This window comes from Rhinatrema bivittatum, chromosome 6 (assembly GCF_901001135.1).
Source record: "Rhinatrema bivittatum chromosome 6, aRhiBiv1.1, whole genome shotgun sequence".
NCBI lineage: Eukaryota > Metazoa > Chordata > Amphibia > Gymnophiona > Rhinatrematidae > Rhinatrema > Rhinatrema bivittatum.
The window spans coordinates 160,687,977-160,704,801 of NC_042620.1; the positions used below are offsets into that span (position 1 = coordinate 160,687,977).

At 46.9% G+C, this 16,825-nt stretch overlaps 1 protein-coding gene across 3 annotated transcripts in view; it reads left to right on the top strand.

Moving 5' to 3' along the window:
* The window catches only part of STAT1 (signal transducer and activator of transcription 1), a 167,647-nt gene that overhangs the window by 38,862 nt on the left and 111,960 nt on the right, over nucleotides 1–16,825 (top strand). For all 3 annotated transcript variants that reach the window (XM_029606088.1, XM_029606091.1, XM_029606089.1), the window contains exon 5: nucleotides 14,434–14,532. In XM_029606088.1, the coding sequence (XP_029461948.1) occupies nucleotides 14,434–14,532 (99 nt within the window). The remainder of the gene's footprint in view (nucleotides 1–14,433; nucleotides 14,533–16,825) is intronic.

Sequence of the window (16,825 nt, forward strand, 5' to 3'; positions counted from 1 at the left end):
GACGGAAGGGAAGGGCCTGAAACTGGAAATGCTGATCCAGCAACTTGAACCGCAGGAACTTCAGGTGGTCCTTTCAAATGGGAATATGCAGAAAAGCTTCAGTGAGATCCAAAGTCGCCAGGAACTCTGCTTTGCCGAATTCAGCAATTACTGTATGCAGCGACTCCATCTGAAAGCGTGGCACCCGCAAACTCAAGTTCACCTTCTGCAAATCCAAGATGGGACAGAAGGTGCCCTTTTTTTTTTAAAACCACAAAATAGATGGAATACCTTCCCTGCCCCTGCTCACTCAGAGGCATGGAAGGATTGCTTCCAAGCTTATCAACCTTTGCAGAGTCCCCTCTACGGCTTTCCATTTGTATCGAGAAGAACAGTATGACTCCAGGAAGGCATCCCTGAGCGGACGAGAAAATTCTAAGGCGTAATCATCCCTTACCACCTCCAGTACTCACTGGTCAGAGGTAATCTTGACCCACTTCTTGTGAAAACAGGACAACCTGCCCCTGACCATGACCAATGAGGAATGGGCGACCCTGGCTTCATTGGAACTGCTTACTTCATCCAGCCCCTGACCAGAACTGCCTTTGGAAGACCTGCTGGCCCCCCGCCCCCAAAAGATCGCTGATGACTCGATGACTTCTTAGAACCCGAGGAGGAAGATCCTTTTCCAGATCGAAATCTCCTCGACTCTTGAAAGCGAGGACGAGCGGGAAAGTTCTTTTTTAATGCCTTTCTTGTCCTCCAGTAGTCTATTGTCTTTGGTTTCCCCCAAGGACTTCATGAGTTGATCCAGGTCCTCCCCGAAGAGCAGCTTACCCTTGAAAGGGAAGGTTAAATAACTAAGTCTTGGACCATATGTCTGCCGACCAATTGCGCAGCCATAGAAGCTGTCATGCAGCCACCACAGAGACCATGCTCCTAGCCACAGTGCGCACCAGATCATATAAAGCATCTGCCACATAAGCCACTCCCACCTCCAGACAAGCCGCCTGTGTGGGAGACAGCACTCCCAAAGCTGCCTGTTCCTGTGGCTTGTGAATCCAAACATAAGCAGGCGCACTGCATCATGCTAGCACACAGCGCAGCCTGGTGTGTCAAGACTAACATCTCAAATATGCACTTCAATTGAACCTCCAATTTGCGATCCTGGATATCTTTCAGAGCAGCAGCTCCCGCCACTGTAATCGTGGTCTTCTTGGTTACTGCTGAAACTGCCGCATCCACCTTAGGCATTTTAAGGCGATCCAAATGCTCTTCCAACAAAGGATAAAGCTTCACTATTGCTCTCCCAACCTTCAAGCCCACTCCCGGCTAATGAGCTTCTGAATCTTCTTAGGTATGGGGAAAACACCAGGCAGACCCCGCAGACCATGCAGGTTCGGGTTGATGCCCTCATTATCCGATTCTTCCTGAGTTCTACCCCCCAATTCCTCTAACACCTGAGGAATAAGGGGGCGCAGCTGCTCTCTTTTAAATAGGCGGACCACCCAAGGGTCATCTCAATCAGCCCCAGATCGTACTTTGTCGCATCTGGATCCCCCTCCGGATCCCCAGCTGGAGAGGATTCCACATCCCCCTTGAAGCTAATCCAATTCCTCCAGATCTCTGAGTGATAGTTCTGCACGCGTGGCACAGGACCCCTGCAGCTTGTCAGAGCACCCCCCCCCCCCCCCCCCCAAGATCTCTTGGATGGACCTGAAGACCTCTCGTTGGGTCTCCATTTGCCTGCCTGCCTTCCTTGCCAGAAAGGCCTTGTGCACAAGCAAGACAAACTCGGGGGGGAGAACCCTGCGGGCCCTCAGATGCCCTCTTGGGGCTACTGGGCTCTGACTCTGCTCCGCCAACACCATCCTCATTGAGATCCTGCCCCGCAGGAGACAGAGGTGGAGGGGAGTCACCAGATTCCCGGCGAGCCAGCGCCTCTTGACTGCAATCCTCTTCGGGAGCAGTGGAAATGGGCACTCCCATCTTAGGCCCTGAAGTGGGCCCTGCTGATTGAGAGGCCCTACTGGCCTTGGGACCCTTAGCAGAGGATCCCTCCTACCCTGAGGCACAACCTGTGCACAGTGAAAGGGAATTCAAGAGGGCCGACCAAGTCCCACAGGCTCTGCAGGCCTCCACACGCAGCTTGTCTGCCATCCGGCCTGTTTACATATGAGCTGCCACGCAAATGCCCCCTGCCGTGCTGCAGGTCACCCATGTGGCCGCCAAGATGAGAACACGTGCCGCCAACCTGAAACTGACGGCGCGTGGTAGCAGCGGGAAATCGGGCGCACCAAAAACAGTTGCCCAACATAAGCACAGGCTGCGGCGCATTTCCAAACATCAATAAACCCACCACACTTCCCTTCGTATCCCAATGAAGTTTTGGTTTGCTTTCTTTTTTTTTTTAAGTTGTAATGTTTTTTTATTGAAGTTATACATAGTACAGAAGAAGAAACAGGATAATTAACACAAGTAGCAAGTATATAAAAACTTAAGCTACAGCCCATTATAACATAGCTCAAATTATGAGGAGAAAGTATAATGAGAAAATTAAAACCGATCATAAAGAAAGAATAAGAAAACATAAAGATAAGGGAAAAAAAAAAGGTAGAGCAGAGAGAGGGGGGGGAAAAAAGAGAGGGAGAATATATGGCTATATGCTGAAAAGAGGAGGAAATGACTGAGGGGGGATATGATAGAGGTGTTTAAAATCATGAGAGGTCTAGAACGGGTAGATGTGAATCGGTTATTTACTCTTTCGGATAGTAGAAAGACTAGGGGACACTCCATGAAGTTAGCATGGGGCACATTTAAAACTAATCGGAGAAAGTTCTTTTTTACTCAACGCACAATTAAACTCTGGAATTTGTTGCCAGAGAATGTGGTTCGTGCAGTTAGTATAGCTGTGTTTAAAAAAGGATTGGATAAGTTCTTGGAGGAGAAGTCCATTACCTGCTATTAAGTTCACTTAGAGAATAGCCACTGCCATTAGCAATGGTTACATGGAATAGACTTAGTTTTTGAGTACTTGCCAGGTTCTTATGGCCTGGATTGGCCACTGTTGGAAACAGGATGCTGGGCTTGATGGACCCTTGGTCTGACCCAGTATGGCATTTTCTTATGTTCTTATGTTCTTATGAAAGGCACAGCCTATGAAAGCAGAGTCAGTGTAGTGAGTTAATGTAAGTGTCTAATGGTTTCCACACCTGTGACCATGAATGAAGCCTACCAAATTTAACCACCATTGCTCTTTCATATTTAGAGTATAGACATACCATATTCCACCATAGATGTTCTGAGAGCAAGTCGCTATGCTTCCAGATTGACATTATGTTATGTTGACCGATTGTTAAAAGGAAGTCCAATAATTTGCGATGGAATTTGTGGAGTTGAAGAGATGGGTCTGTTCCTTTTAAAATTACTATAGAGTAAGTAATAGGTTGGTCTATTTTTAAAATTAAAGAAATAGTAGCCCAGCCCTGTCGCCAGAAAACGTTCACATGCGAACAAAAAAAACATGTAACTCGGCGTTGCTTTAGGGGCTGAGCAAGACCAACAGTTATGGGTAGGTATGAGACCGGCCCTATGGAGCTTCCAAGGGGTCCAGACTACTCTGTGCATAGTAAAATAAGAAGTTTGTGACAAATTTGAAGAGAGCGAGATGCGAACCGACGTCGTCCATACCCTGCCTGATTACCTTCCAAAAAAAACTCAAAACTTGGCTTTTCCTCCAAGCCTTCCCTTAAGCCTAACATTGCAACAGTACTTTCATTTAGCCCAATAGCCTAAATGACCGATCCAGCCACTGTATAGACATATGCTCTCATCCTCCAGTTTTTTCTGTCCTTTATTTCCTGGCTACTCTAGCCCCCAAGTTCATTCTCCCTGTTATTTGTAACTGCGCTTCGGCCTTCCTGTTATATGGTTATGTTCAGTTAATCCCTAAGTTTGATGTAAACCAGTCTGATATGAAGCTTGTCATGAAGTTCGGTATAGAAAAATGTTAAATAAATAAATAAATATTTCCACATAGCAGCCGTAGGTTCTAAACCAAGGTCCGAAGACCATACTGGTTGTAAAGCATGTACGGGAAGCCAAGTGGAAAAACCTTTAAGTTTGTAGAGACAGGAGGCAAGATGGCCTTTGTCTCCATGTTCTTGATAAAATGTGAAAAGGTAAGGAGACTGTTCTAAAAGAGAAGGAAGAAAAGCCAAACCTTGTAATGCAGTCCGCAATTGTAGTCGGGCATAAAACTGAGAAACAGGCAAATGAAAAGAAGCTTCCATTTGGCTGAAAGTCATGTTATTACCAGATAAAAAAATTGAGGACAAAAACCAGATATATTTTTCTTGCTATATCGGCCATTGAAGAGGATGACCTCCAATTGTAATTAAAGGGTTGTGCCATTGTGGGGCAAGGTTGGACATACGCCAAGAAGGAGTGTGAGTGGGTTTAAGTGAATCTAATTCTGTAAAAGCCCTATGTAAGGACCTTAGAATGGGATTTGCAGAGATTTGAGGTGGAAGAGTCATGCCCGGAAAACAACACTGTGGATAAGGGGCTATATAATTCTGCTCAATAAATAACCAATGGGGTTGTCCTGCGACTAGCTGGGTCGTAGCAAAATAATGGTATCCTTGCTGAAGGATTTGGTTTGCTTTCTAATCGTTAAGGGTTTTATCCATCAGTTTTCAACAGAACCAACAAAAGTAACTCAACACTGAGTTCCAACAGACTTCTAAGAACAAAACAGAGAAAAACTAGGCAAGAAAGATAGACTAACTCAGGGGTACTCTTAAAATACCAAGGGCATAAGATTAAACAAGATTGGAAAGTTGTGCTCCATGGAGTCCATATAATTTAAAAATGTGCTCTTTACACTGTGCACAAATTTTCAAAATGTATTTGTGTGTTGAGAAAAAGATTGATTTTTGTGTGCATCTGATAGAAAGGCAAGAGTTATGGGTGGTTCTTTCCATAAGAAAGAGGCTTTATGTTTATATCGCTAAGGCCTGGAGCTCGCTGACCTTGCTTGCTGATGTGACTGCCATCAAAAATATGACCTTCCAGGTCAGGTTGTTGGGCGAGGGCGTCCAAGACTGGTTTGTCACGTGTCCTGTACAGGGAGCAGAACAGAGGAACCTTCCTGTTTTCAAGTCACTGCGAATAGATCCACATCTAGGCTTCCCCAGAGGCAGAAGATCTGATTCGTGACCCCTTCATGAGGGGTCACGAGATCTCATGAGAGACCATGCTTTCAGATCTCATGAGAGACCATTCATAAGATCTGAAAGCACAACTCAGTCAGTCTGCTAACACATTCTTTGTTCTGGCCAGGTTACATGGCCCTGAGTACCATCCCATGAGAGAGGGCCCAGGATAAGATCTGAACTGCCTGCTGACTCTGGAGGTATGAGTCCATACCTCCCTGCTTTTTGAAATACCACATCGCTTCTTGGGTGTAGGTTTGAATCAGGACAAATTTGTTGGACAGCCGATCTCTGAAAGCATATAGCGCATACCTGATTGCCCAGAGCTCCAGGAGGTTGATTTTGCAACGGCATTCCTGGGCAGACCAGATACTGAGTGCTGAGCCCATCCACATGAGCTCCCCAACCCAGGGTGGATGCATCTGTGGTTGGGACAATTTGGGTAGGAGGACATTGAAAGGAAATCCCCCGTTCCAAATTTGAAATTACCAGCCACCAGGATGAGTCCCAGAGGGGCTGAGTGACTCTGATGTGGTCCTGGAGGTTCTGCATAGTTTGATGCCACTGACACCTCAGGATCTATTAGGCTGTTCTCATGTACAAATGTGCCAAGGGAGTGACATAAACTGTTGCGGCTATGTGACCCAAGAACCTCAACATGTGCCAAGCTGACACCTGCTGGCCCTGTTAAATATCTGCCGCTGTGGCCATCAGATTGATGGCCCTTTGTCGCAGCAGGAAGCACTTGGCCTAAGCCGTGTCTAGCAGGTCTCCTTTGAAGTCCAATTGTGGGGACAGGCTGAGATGGGACTTAGGGTTTGTCATCAACTACCCAAGTGACTTCGACACTTGAATGGTCAGGTGCATGGACCTGACGACCAAGCCTGAGAGGTGCAATTGACCAGCCAATTGTCCAGATAAGGGAAGAAATGCACTCCCATCCTGCTCAGGTGCACCGCCACCATGGCCAGACAGTTTGTAAAGACATGGGGCTGACACAAACCCAAATGGCAGTAAATGATACTGGAAGTGTTTGTTTTCCCACCATGAATCTCAGATACTTCTGATGACTGGAGAAGATCTCGATGTGGGTGTACCTGTCCTTCAGATCAGGGGAGCATGGCCAATCCCCCCCCCCCTTTTTTTTTTTTGTTGCAGTAAGGAGATCAAGGTGCCCAGGGAAACCATCTTGAACTTTTTCTTTTTGGAGAAATGTGTTCAAGACCCTCAGGTCTAGGATGGGACGGAGCCCTATGGCCATGCCACTCTGAATGTGCTGATCATCCTGTTGTCTTTGGAATCAGGAAGTACATGGAGTAAAATCCCCGCCTCTTTGCCCTGGTGGATTGGGCTCGACCACTCTAGCCATTAAGAGGGAGGAGAGCTCCGCAAGCAGTACCTCCTAGTGCATTACTGGACCCCAAAACAGGCAAGTTGGTGGGGCATCCAAAAGGTTTAATCGGTAACCCTGATGGATGATGGAAATAACTCACTGGTCTGAGGTTACAGTGGGCCACTGATTCACAAAGAACCATAGCTTTCCACCAACAGGCATGTCCATCACCCTCATTACAGAGGACTGGGCTGTGCTCCCTACGACCCAGTCAAAACCTCATCCCAGGAATTGACTGAGGCGCCTGCTGGGCCTTTGGAGCTCTTTGCTGCCTGGGACAGATGCGAGAGCTTTGATATTGTGGACGGGAGCGAGAGGGCGGAGGCTAGTACTTCCTCTGGCAAAAAAAAAACCTTCTTCTGCCCCGATCTCGCAAACCTCCTAGATGAAGATGGATCTGGATTGCTGGCGGAGAGTTGCTGAAGGGTCTCATGGTCCCGGAGTTAGGCCACTGCATCCTTCACGTTATCTCTGACAAGATTCTCCCCAGTGCACGGCACATCAGTGAGTGTTTCCTGTCAGAGATCCGAGGCCCGCAGCCATGCCCTTCTGCGGACGCCGATTCCCACTGCAGAGACCCTCTATGCCATTTCAAAAACATCGTAGGTCGCGTGGACCTTGTGTTTTCCACACTCCAGGCCCTTATTCACTAGGGACATGAGGATGGCCTGCTGCTGTTGAGGCAGCTGCTTGGCCACCTCCTGCTCCTGCTTCCAGATGTCCAGTGAGTACTAGCTTATGTAAGAAGCTTTGCGGGCAATGAGCATAGCTCCCTGAAAAATCTTCCTCCCAAGAGCGTCCATCCCTCTATGATCCTTCCCCGGGAGCCATAAGGAATGGGTCTGAGAATGCTCGAGACTCTTGAGAGCAGATTCAACCACCACCAACTGGTGGGGCAGCTGACGTATTGAATCCCGCAGCCTTCGGGACAAGATAAACTATGTCCGCCTTCTTGTTCGTAGGAGGCACTGTGAGGGGGTGTTCCCAGATCCTCAACAGCAACTCCTTAGGGATGTTCTGCACCGGGACTGCCACAACTTTCTTAGGAGGCTCCACAAACTGGAAGATGTTCAGTGTTTTGTGCCGGGCATCCTCTTCATTTAACAACTGAAAGGAGATTGCCTCCACGATCAATCGTAAGAACCCTGCAAAGGTAAGGTTCTCAGGCAGGGACCTCCTTCGCTTCTCCAGAGGAGAAGGGTCTGAAGGGAGACCTTTTGGAGGCATTGTCAAAGATCTTTGACTCATCCCCTCAGGTGTCATAAGTCTCCTCATTCTTTGTTTCATGGACCGGGAATGGGATCTTGGGCATTCTGCCTTTGTCCAGTGGTGCAAGTACAGACAGCACTGGATGGGGGGCCACAGGCCTCATGGCTGGGGCAGCCTAGGGGGAGCTTCCTCCTTGGAGGAAATGGCCACAGTATTAACAACGGGAGGCTCTGGTGCGCCGCTGGGCATTGGCACTGTCCCGAGAACAGATGGCAGCTAGGTTGGTAGCACGTCGATGAGCACATGTAGATATTCCAGCAGCAGCTCCAAGAAGGACAGTGCTGGCACTGGCTCAAGTCGGTGCCATGGGGATGATGCTCAACACCACCCACTCAACGGCAAGCTGCACACGTCTCTTAAGCTCCTCCTCAAACATTGCTGATATCAAAACCAACTGGGAGGGAGGAGGTGTGATCAGATCCTCTTCCAAAGAGGCCAAAAACACGAGGCTCTCTAACCACGATGCTGCAGCTCCATGGAAAATACAATTTAAAAACACTAAGGATTGTTCTAAATCAAATGTGAAAAGCCCCCCCCCCCCCCCTTAAGAAGTTTAATAAGAGCCAAGCAATCCCATAGAACCAGAGTACTGGGTTGGGGAGCAGATCTTCTGCTGTTCTCAGGGAGCATAGCCATGAGTCTCTGTGAGGTTCCCCTTTGTTTCTTTTGTTGCTTGCTTAGGTTTAGGGGGCCATTCCTGCTCCCAGTTCAGTTAGCACTTTTCCTTAAGAACTGCTGGATCTCCTGCATCAGCACAGCTCCTGCAACTTGGATCTGGCTGGGGTTAACACTGCTTCCCTGTATGTACCCAGATCAGTTCAAACTCCTAGGTTTTACCTCCCTGCCAGCAGATGGAGACAGAGAAAGTTTCACAGACACCAGACACTGTACATAACCCACTGTGCCACCTAGAGTCTCTCAGTATTTCTCTGTCTCCAGCAGATGGTATATGGTATAAAACCTGCAGCCTGGAGAAAAAGAAAAAAAAAAAAAGATTAAAAGACAAAATTTGTGAATCCTTCCAGGGACTTGAGGTCCCGGTGGACCCATCCCACCTAGTTTGAGGTAGATGAGCAGGGGGTTGCTGGCTCTTCTGATATCTCAGTCCGGAGGTCCATGGGGTGGACATATGGTGGTTCAGATCACTCATCCTCCACGAGACAGTGGTGGAACTTACTGGCATTTCTACATTGCAAGCCCAGTGGAACAGGGAAGTATCTCTTTTATATAGTTTGTCCTGGGCTGGGTCGCTAAAGTTTGGTGAAAGGAGAGCGATATAGCCAGTTGTCTGGCTCTTTTCTGATCTACCATGCATCCTGCGCTCCTGGAATCAGAACCTCTGCGCCAAAGGAAAGTATTGGTTTCTATGTATCTGTATTTCTTCTCAGAGAGTGAAAAGAAAAACAAAAACAAGAAAGGAACTATTTAAAGAAATCTGTTCAGTTTCGAGGTTCCGGGGGGGGGGGGGGGGGGGCGATGGTGGAGCTACCTTATCCGCTTGGGGAGCTCAGCGATGGGGGTTTTCAGAAGCATCTTTGCCTATGGGGGAGACCAAGTGTTAGCACCTTGGCGCTGACGGACTGTTCCCCTGTTTGCCGTTGAGGTGCTGGTGGTGCCACAGGTGCTGGGAGGAACAGTGTGTACGTGTGGCAAAAGCAGCATGGCATTCGGGGGTCTACGTCGAGCATGGCCGCACCGGTAAAACGAGCCTCATGGGTGACAGGATCTAGCACTGAGGCTTTCCCCATCAGTGTAGGAACGGCGACCGTTTTAGATTCTCTAGCTTTGTTGGCGGGAGAGGCTGGTTCCCTGTCCTGTGGAGGTGCAGAGAGGCACATGCACCGAGGAGTCGCTGTTTCTGGTAGAGGTCTTCTGCCAATTTTAATTTGCTTATGCGCAATGCTTGTTTAGCAGAACAAGCAGCGGGGGATGCTGGCCCTAGGCCGCAGTCGCCATGGATTCTCAGCCAGTCAAGAGGCTTGAGCTGTTGAGAAGCTCTTCAGGCCTTTGACAATTTTCAGTGCCAGGTGTTGAACGGATCCGGGACTAAACACATTGAAGGTCCAGGCAGGCTTTACTTAGCCATGTGGTAGGCCACAGTAGTGGTTCTGTTCCCACGGCCTAGATTTGTGCACTATTTATGCAGATTCTTGAGCGTGTATTTGCTTAGGTACTTGTATAGGCCATGTTTGGATGTGCATGAGTGCGTTGTTGCACATGTACTTGTGCACATATGACTGTGACCTCATCTTGAGCGCATATTTGCGCGTGTTTTGGAGGGGTTGCGTGTACACCCGGGTAGCTTTGGTGAACACACAGAAAGCTGTCTAGAACTAAAGTTCAGGAGAGCTAGGCACCAGGGATGAACAGGTCCAAGCAGCTTGCTGTCCTTAAGGCTTGCAATCTGATAGCTTCAGTCCTCTCTCTTCGTTTGTGTCATTGCTGTTTTAGATGCTCAAAGTGATTTGACTATTACAGCTTTTGCCCATGATGGGACATCCCCTCGGCCTATGGTGTCTCTGGAGGGGAAGTGGAGTGGGAGGTGAGGCAACTGTCAGTTCTCCTTGCCCCTTGTTCCCAAGGGCAGAAACTCCCCCGAGGGAGAGCAAGTTTGGGCCTGTGGGCTCCAGTATAGATCCATCCTCCTTCTCCTGGGTGGAATGTTTCCAGGGCCTCCAGACCTTTCTGCAGGGGGCCCCAGTGAAGGTGAAGCAAACTACTATGTAGGCGTGACATGCTTGGACCTCCCATTTGTCAGTCAAGGCGGGCAAATGCTGCAGGGAGGCTGTCCCTGGTAATGTTCAAGAGGTTGTGGATCTTGAGACATTGGTGGATTCTGATGGGGAATTGGCTTTCTCACTTTTAGGAAGAGGGAGAAATTGCATATGATTGAGAGCTGCTTCAGACTCTGCTCAGATTTTTTTTTCTTTTTTCACAGAGATGTCTTGCTGAGTTTGTTGGCTTAAACCCTGAACACGCTTAGTGTGGCTGGAGGTCAGTTTTAAGTTAAGCTTCCTGTTTCTTTCCCCCTGTATCCAATTCAAGATATTTTGGATTTAAAGAAGGTAAATGCGGCTCTCAAGATTCCCTGTTTCTGCGTGGAAACTCTGAGATCTGTCATAGTGGTGGTAGACAAGGGAGAGTTCCTGGTATCTCTTGCCTTGACAAAGGCGTATCTGCACATAGCCATCAGGCCAGAGCACTGGAGATTCCTGAAGTTTATGGTCCTTAGGGAACATTTTCAGCTTCGAGGTCTTCCCTTCAGCTGGTGACAACGACATGTACCTTCACCAAGGCGATGGTGGTGGAGGCAGCTACATTGCAAAAGGAGGGTGTGTTGGTGCATCTGTGTCTGGACAACAAGCTCATTCATGTGAAATCAGAGGAACTCTGACAATCAGAACAAAAGATACCAATGTGCTTAAAGTCTCTAGGATGGGTGAACTGGGCAATGAGCCTCTCAAACTCTGGAGCATCTGGAGCTCAGTTCGACACACTGGCAGAGAGAGTGTTTCTCACGGGAAGAGAGTGCTGAAATTGCAGAGTCAGATTAAGCTTCTGCTTTCCTGTCTAGGGTCTGAGACTATTTACAGGTCCTGGGTTCTATGGCATTGAAATTGGAATTAATACATTGTTAGTTCGCACACATGTGACCTCTGCAGGAGGACTCTTCTCTCCTGCTGGAATCCATTATTGGAAGAGTTTCATCCCCCTCTTCCATTTAGAGGGGGAAGCCATGAACAGTCACACCAGTTTTTGAGCGTGGTGTGGAATTGGAGGTTCCGAATTGGGTAATAGTCACCACTGATGCAAATCTCTCCGGATGGAGAGCAGTGTAGCAAGATCAGTCGGCACAGGACCAGTAGCTGAAACAGGAGGCATCATAGTCTATCATTCGCTTAGAGATGAGAGCGGTGCATTTCATGTTGCTTGTCTGCCTGCCACGGTTACACAGCCATCCAGTACGGATCCTATCAGACAGTGCGACGATGGTGGCCTACATCAACTGTCCAGGCAGAACCAAGAATCAGGCACTGGCTCGAGAGGCCTGGGAGTTGATTCTTTAGGCAGAGCAGCACTTAGAGCGGCTGGCAGCGTCTCACATCACCAGAGTGAACAAAGTTCAGGTGGATTTTCTCAGTCGGAGAAACTTAGACCATGGGGAATGGGAGCTGTTGGAAACAGTGATGTATCGTTCACAGAAGATGGGGGTATCCTGACCAAAGAACACCAAGGCGTTGCGGTTTTACAGCCGCTGAACAGAACACTGTATGGAAGGAATCAGAGCTCTGGTGCTGCTGTTGACTCGAGGGATGCTTCTTTGTCTTCCCTCCGTGGCCTCTGGTGGACTAGGGATTACGACAGAGAAACTTCCGAGCATTGTGATCCTGGTAGCTCCAGAGTGGCCTCATCAACTATGCTTCCCAGATCTGATCAACATGGCCATAGATGGGCCCCTGAGGTTCGGACATCAGTAGACTCTTTTTCCACCAGGACCCAATTTTTCAGTCAGGCAACTCGCTTCTGAGAAGAGATGATTGAGATGGAAGGGTTATTCCAAAGCGGTTATTTCCACCTTATTGCAGGCTAGGTGACCTTCAACATCCTTGACATATGCGCGAATTTGGGGGATCTTCAAGTCCTAGTCTGTTGACTGAGTGCAGCCTCAGCCTTTTCAGGCTATGGTGTTGCATATGTTGGCTTTTCTACAGAAAAGGTTCTGGTCAAGGGACTAGCCTTTAACTCTGAGAGTCCAGGTAGTGACATTGGGTTGTCTCTGGGATAAGGTGAAAGGGTATCTAGTGTCCACACATTTGGATGTTCTACGGTTCCTACAGGGAGCTAAGAACATGTGTCCTCAGGCACAGAACGTTTGTCTGTCTTGGAATCTGAATCTAGTCCTTAGAGGATTGTGTGAGGCTCAGTTTCAACCACTAAAGAGCTATGGTTAAGGACTTGACTCTTAAAGTGGTTTTCTCAATGGCTATTTGTTCAGCCAGGAGAATTTCAGAGCTTCAGGTGCTGTCGTGTCAAGATCCCTTCCTACAGATGTCGAATTTGGGACTTTCTTTATGCATGGTGCCTTCTTTTCTGCCTGAGATTAGTCTCTGTTCCATATTAGTTAGACAGTGGAGCTTCCAGTTTTCTGGATTTGGATTCCTCTATGCCTCACACAGGGGAACTTAGGCTCTTAGATGGGAGGCATGCATTATTGAGGTATCTAAAGGTCACTTATGATTTCCATAGATTGGATCATTTCTTTGTACTGTGGAGTGGTTCAGAGGGGAAGTAAGGCGTCTTAAGGCTACAGTTATGCGGTGGCTGAAGGAAGCAATAGAGTCAACTTAATTTCTAAAGTGCACCTGTTGCCAGGGGGTTTAGGGGTGCATTTGACATATTCTCAGGTGACTTCCTGGACTATGTCACAACTGGTGTCTCTGCATGAAATTGGCTGGGTGGACTAGGAAATATTGCACACTTTTGCTAGGTGTTATCACTTGGATGTTGGGGCTCTGGCTTCCATGTGCTTTGGTGAGAATGTTCTACTAGCAGAACTCTCCAGGCCCCACCCGAGTTAAGGGGAGCTTAGGTACTTCCCAGGAGTCTTGACTGATCTGGGTACATACAGGGAAAGGAAAATTTTGTTTTTACTTGCTAATTTTCATTCCTTTAGTACCACAGATCAGTCCAGAGACCCACCAATTTACTTGGAGGGGGGGTGGGGGGATGAGAGTCCACCATGCATCCTATTACTTTATATATAGTGCAGAGTTGTTGGAGGTTTTCAATGCTGATTGCTTATGTTAAATTTGGGATATTAGATTGTCTTTTTGGGCAACTTCCCCTTCTTCTGGATCGTTGGAGGGGAAGGAGTTTGCTTAGAAACTTATGGTCGTTGTCATCTTGGCTTGGGTATAGGTCAGTACTGAAGGACTGCATTTAGCATATTGGGTTATGTACAGTGTCAGTGAAACTTTCTCTGTCTCCATCTGCCGGCAGGGAGGCAGATCTTATTCTGGATTAATCTGTGGTAATACAGGATTGAAAATTAATGGTAAGAACCAATTTTCCTATCTTCCATATCATGTTTGGGCCTACAAACCCCATCACAGGAAACCTTGAACTTGTTAGTTCATTCATGTTAATTCAGAAATGTTCCTGACTAAGAAGAGCTCTGCCTTATGAATGTAATTGATAAGTTAGCATGTGGGTTTTTTTTTTTTTATTACCCTTGTACAGGAAAAAAAAGAATATAATGCAGTGATGGTCAACTGGGGTTCAAGGGCCACAGAGAGATACGTTTTTCAGGCTCATCAGAATATACAAATTAAACTGTTCTCAGACCAAATGCATGCAGATTTATTTATTTACTTGATTTAGATTCTGCTTTTCGGCATCTCATGAATATTCTTGGTGGGTATTCTGTAGAACCGACTGGCTTGCAGGCTTTAAGATTGATATTGGCATGTCTACTCTATTGTTGATATATCACGACCAAACGATATTATTTTCCAAATGTCTTGACCCTTTGACAATTTTCTGACACTAAATTTCCTTCCTTTTACTATAACCTAGGATAATTTTCAGGAAGACCCCTTGTATATGGCCATGATAATTAACAACTGTCTGAAGGAAGAACGGAAGATATTAGAGAGCGCCCGAATGCTGGAGCAGGTATTTCCTCTTCCGTAGGTGAAGCAGAAAAGTGTGTTTGGCTTGTCAGATGTAACTACTGTTTATTCCCTTGGTTAACAGTTGGATCGCTTTCATTTGTCTGCATCTTTTTTTCTCATTTTTATTATTTTATTACATTTTATGAGTTCAATTCTAGGTAAAAGAAACAAAATCACTAATATATGCCCCTTTGACCTTTTGGTGTATAAATTTGTATTTGATTTGTGGAATAAATGTTGTGTTGGAAAGTTCCTTTGGGGCAGCTGTGCTGTGATCCAGTTGCTGTTATGGGATTTGACATAAGAAATACACTTTAGCATGATCTTGATTAGTCCAAAGGATGCAAGCTATGCAGATAGCTTGTGAGTGATCTTGATGTAATTGATGTTGAAAGCCAGAAGTCTAGGTGTAGAATAAGGTAACTACTTTTTGTTGTAAAAATATAAGGAAAAGTCTTTTATATGTAGACTAGAGATGAATGGGCTTGAGCCAAGATATGAGCAAGTTGATATTTTGCCCTTCTAAAGCATGTACATGTTGAACTTCAGCTTTTCCTTAGGAGAAAAGGACTGCAATAAGAACTTTAGATGGAATATGTTTATAATAATTTTTGTGTTTTGGGGAGTTTCATGTGCTCTCCCCCCTTTTGCTGGGAGGGAATATAGTTTCTGGAGCAGAGACCACTGTGGGCTGATTTCTTCCCATCTCCTAGACTGAGCTCTGCCAAGACCTTATTTCCAAGTGTTCTCTGCCGTGACCATAACATTTTGATAAACTGCTTAGTTGAGATTGGTATTTCAGACACAGTGTTGGCCTGATTCAGGTCCTTTTCTGTCAAATACCGTATATACTCGTGTATAAGTAAAAAAAAACTTTACTCTCAAAAACTGTCCTTAAACTCGCGGTCAGCTGATCCACAGATCAATCTCCATAGTGCCGGAACGATGGTACTTGCAGTTGCACAGGTAGGCATGTCCTCCCGCTTCCTAGTCCAGGGTCTGATTGGTGCACTTAGCACCACGTGATTTAAAGCGTGCCATTAGGACCCCGCGGCAGAGGAGGGACGATGTGCCTGAATGACTGCAGGTTCATCATTGACCTCATAGCAGCAGTGATGGATCCAGAGAAGTTATAGGGGAGAAGCTGTCCTACCTCTACACTGGGAGACTGCAGAGGAGGAGGCAGGATGCCCCTGAGCAGGTGCTGTTGTCCAGATAGCGGGTGAGTTAAGGAATCTGGAGGGAGGGAAGGATTCAGAAAGCAGGGGCAGCCATGGGGCGGGGGGGGGGGGGGGAGGGAAGGATTAAGACAGCAAGGGCAGCTATGGGAAGGAGGGAGGGAAGGATTCAGACAGCAGGGGCAACCATGAGGGGGAGGGAGGGAAGGATTCAGAAAGCAGGGGCAGCCATGGGGCGGGGGGGGGGGGAGGGAAGGATTAAGACAGCAAGGGCAGCTATGGGAAGGAGGGAGGGAAGGATTCAGAAAGCAGGGGCAGCCGCGGGGCGGGGGGGGGGGGGGGGAGGGAAGGATTCAGACAGCAGGGGCAGCCATGGTAGAGGGAGGGAAGGATTCATATAGCAGGGGCATTTTCTTAAGTTGTTAAATGTTTCTTATGAGACACTTTATTCTGCTTTTAAAAGATAAATAAAAGCGATTTTCTTAAGTTATCAGTTTTGTTTCTGAGTAAGATTTCTCCATTTCATAAGCCCCCTTGGTTTTACCCTCGACTTATCCGCAGGTGACAGATAAATCTTGATTTTGGGGCCCAAAAATTACCGTAGAGATATACATGAGATTGATTTATACACGAATATTTATGATAGATCACAAGAAGTCAGACATTACTCCCAGACATCAAACTGGTTTCTATTGGAAACAGGGCTACCGCAGGGTTCACCGTTGTCTGCTACACTTTTCAATATACAGTATATTTATATCCAGTTTTTAAGCTTCTTGCCAAACTGGGGATTCAGAACAGAATTTGTGCAGGTGATATATGTTTTTAACAATTTCTTAAAGTTTTAAAGCATGTTTCCAGTTGCAAGGGCTCAAGCAGATTATTCCAAGCGATTGCACCATCAAAAGAGAACATCTTGATCCTTTACTTTGCAAGTCTGACTTGCTGCACAGTAGGAAGGTCCAGCAAACATTTACCAGAGATCTTGAGCTCCTTTCAGGTCGATAGGCCTTTAATAGGGTGCCTCATTATTTAAAATTTTATGAATGAGAAATAATATTTTAAATAGAAATCAGAACTGAACTGGGACCCAGTATAGGGAGTAAAGTATAGGAG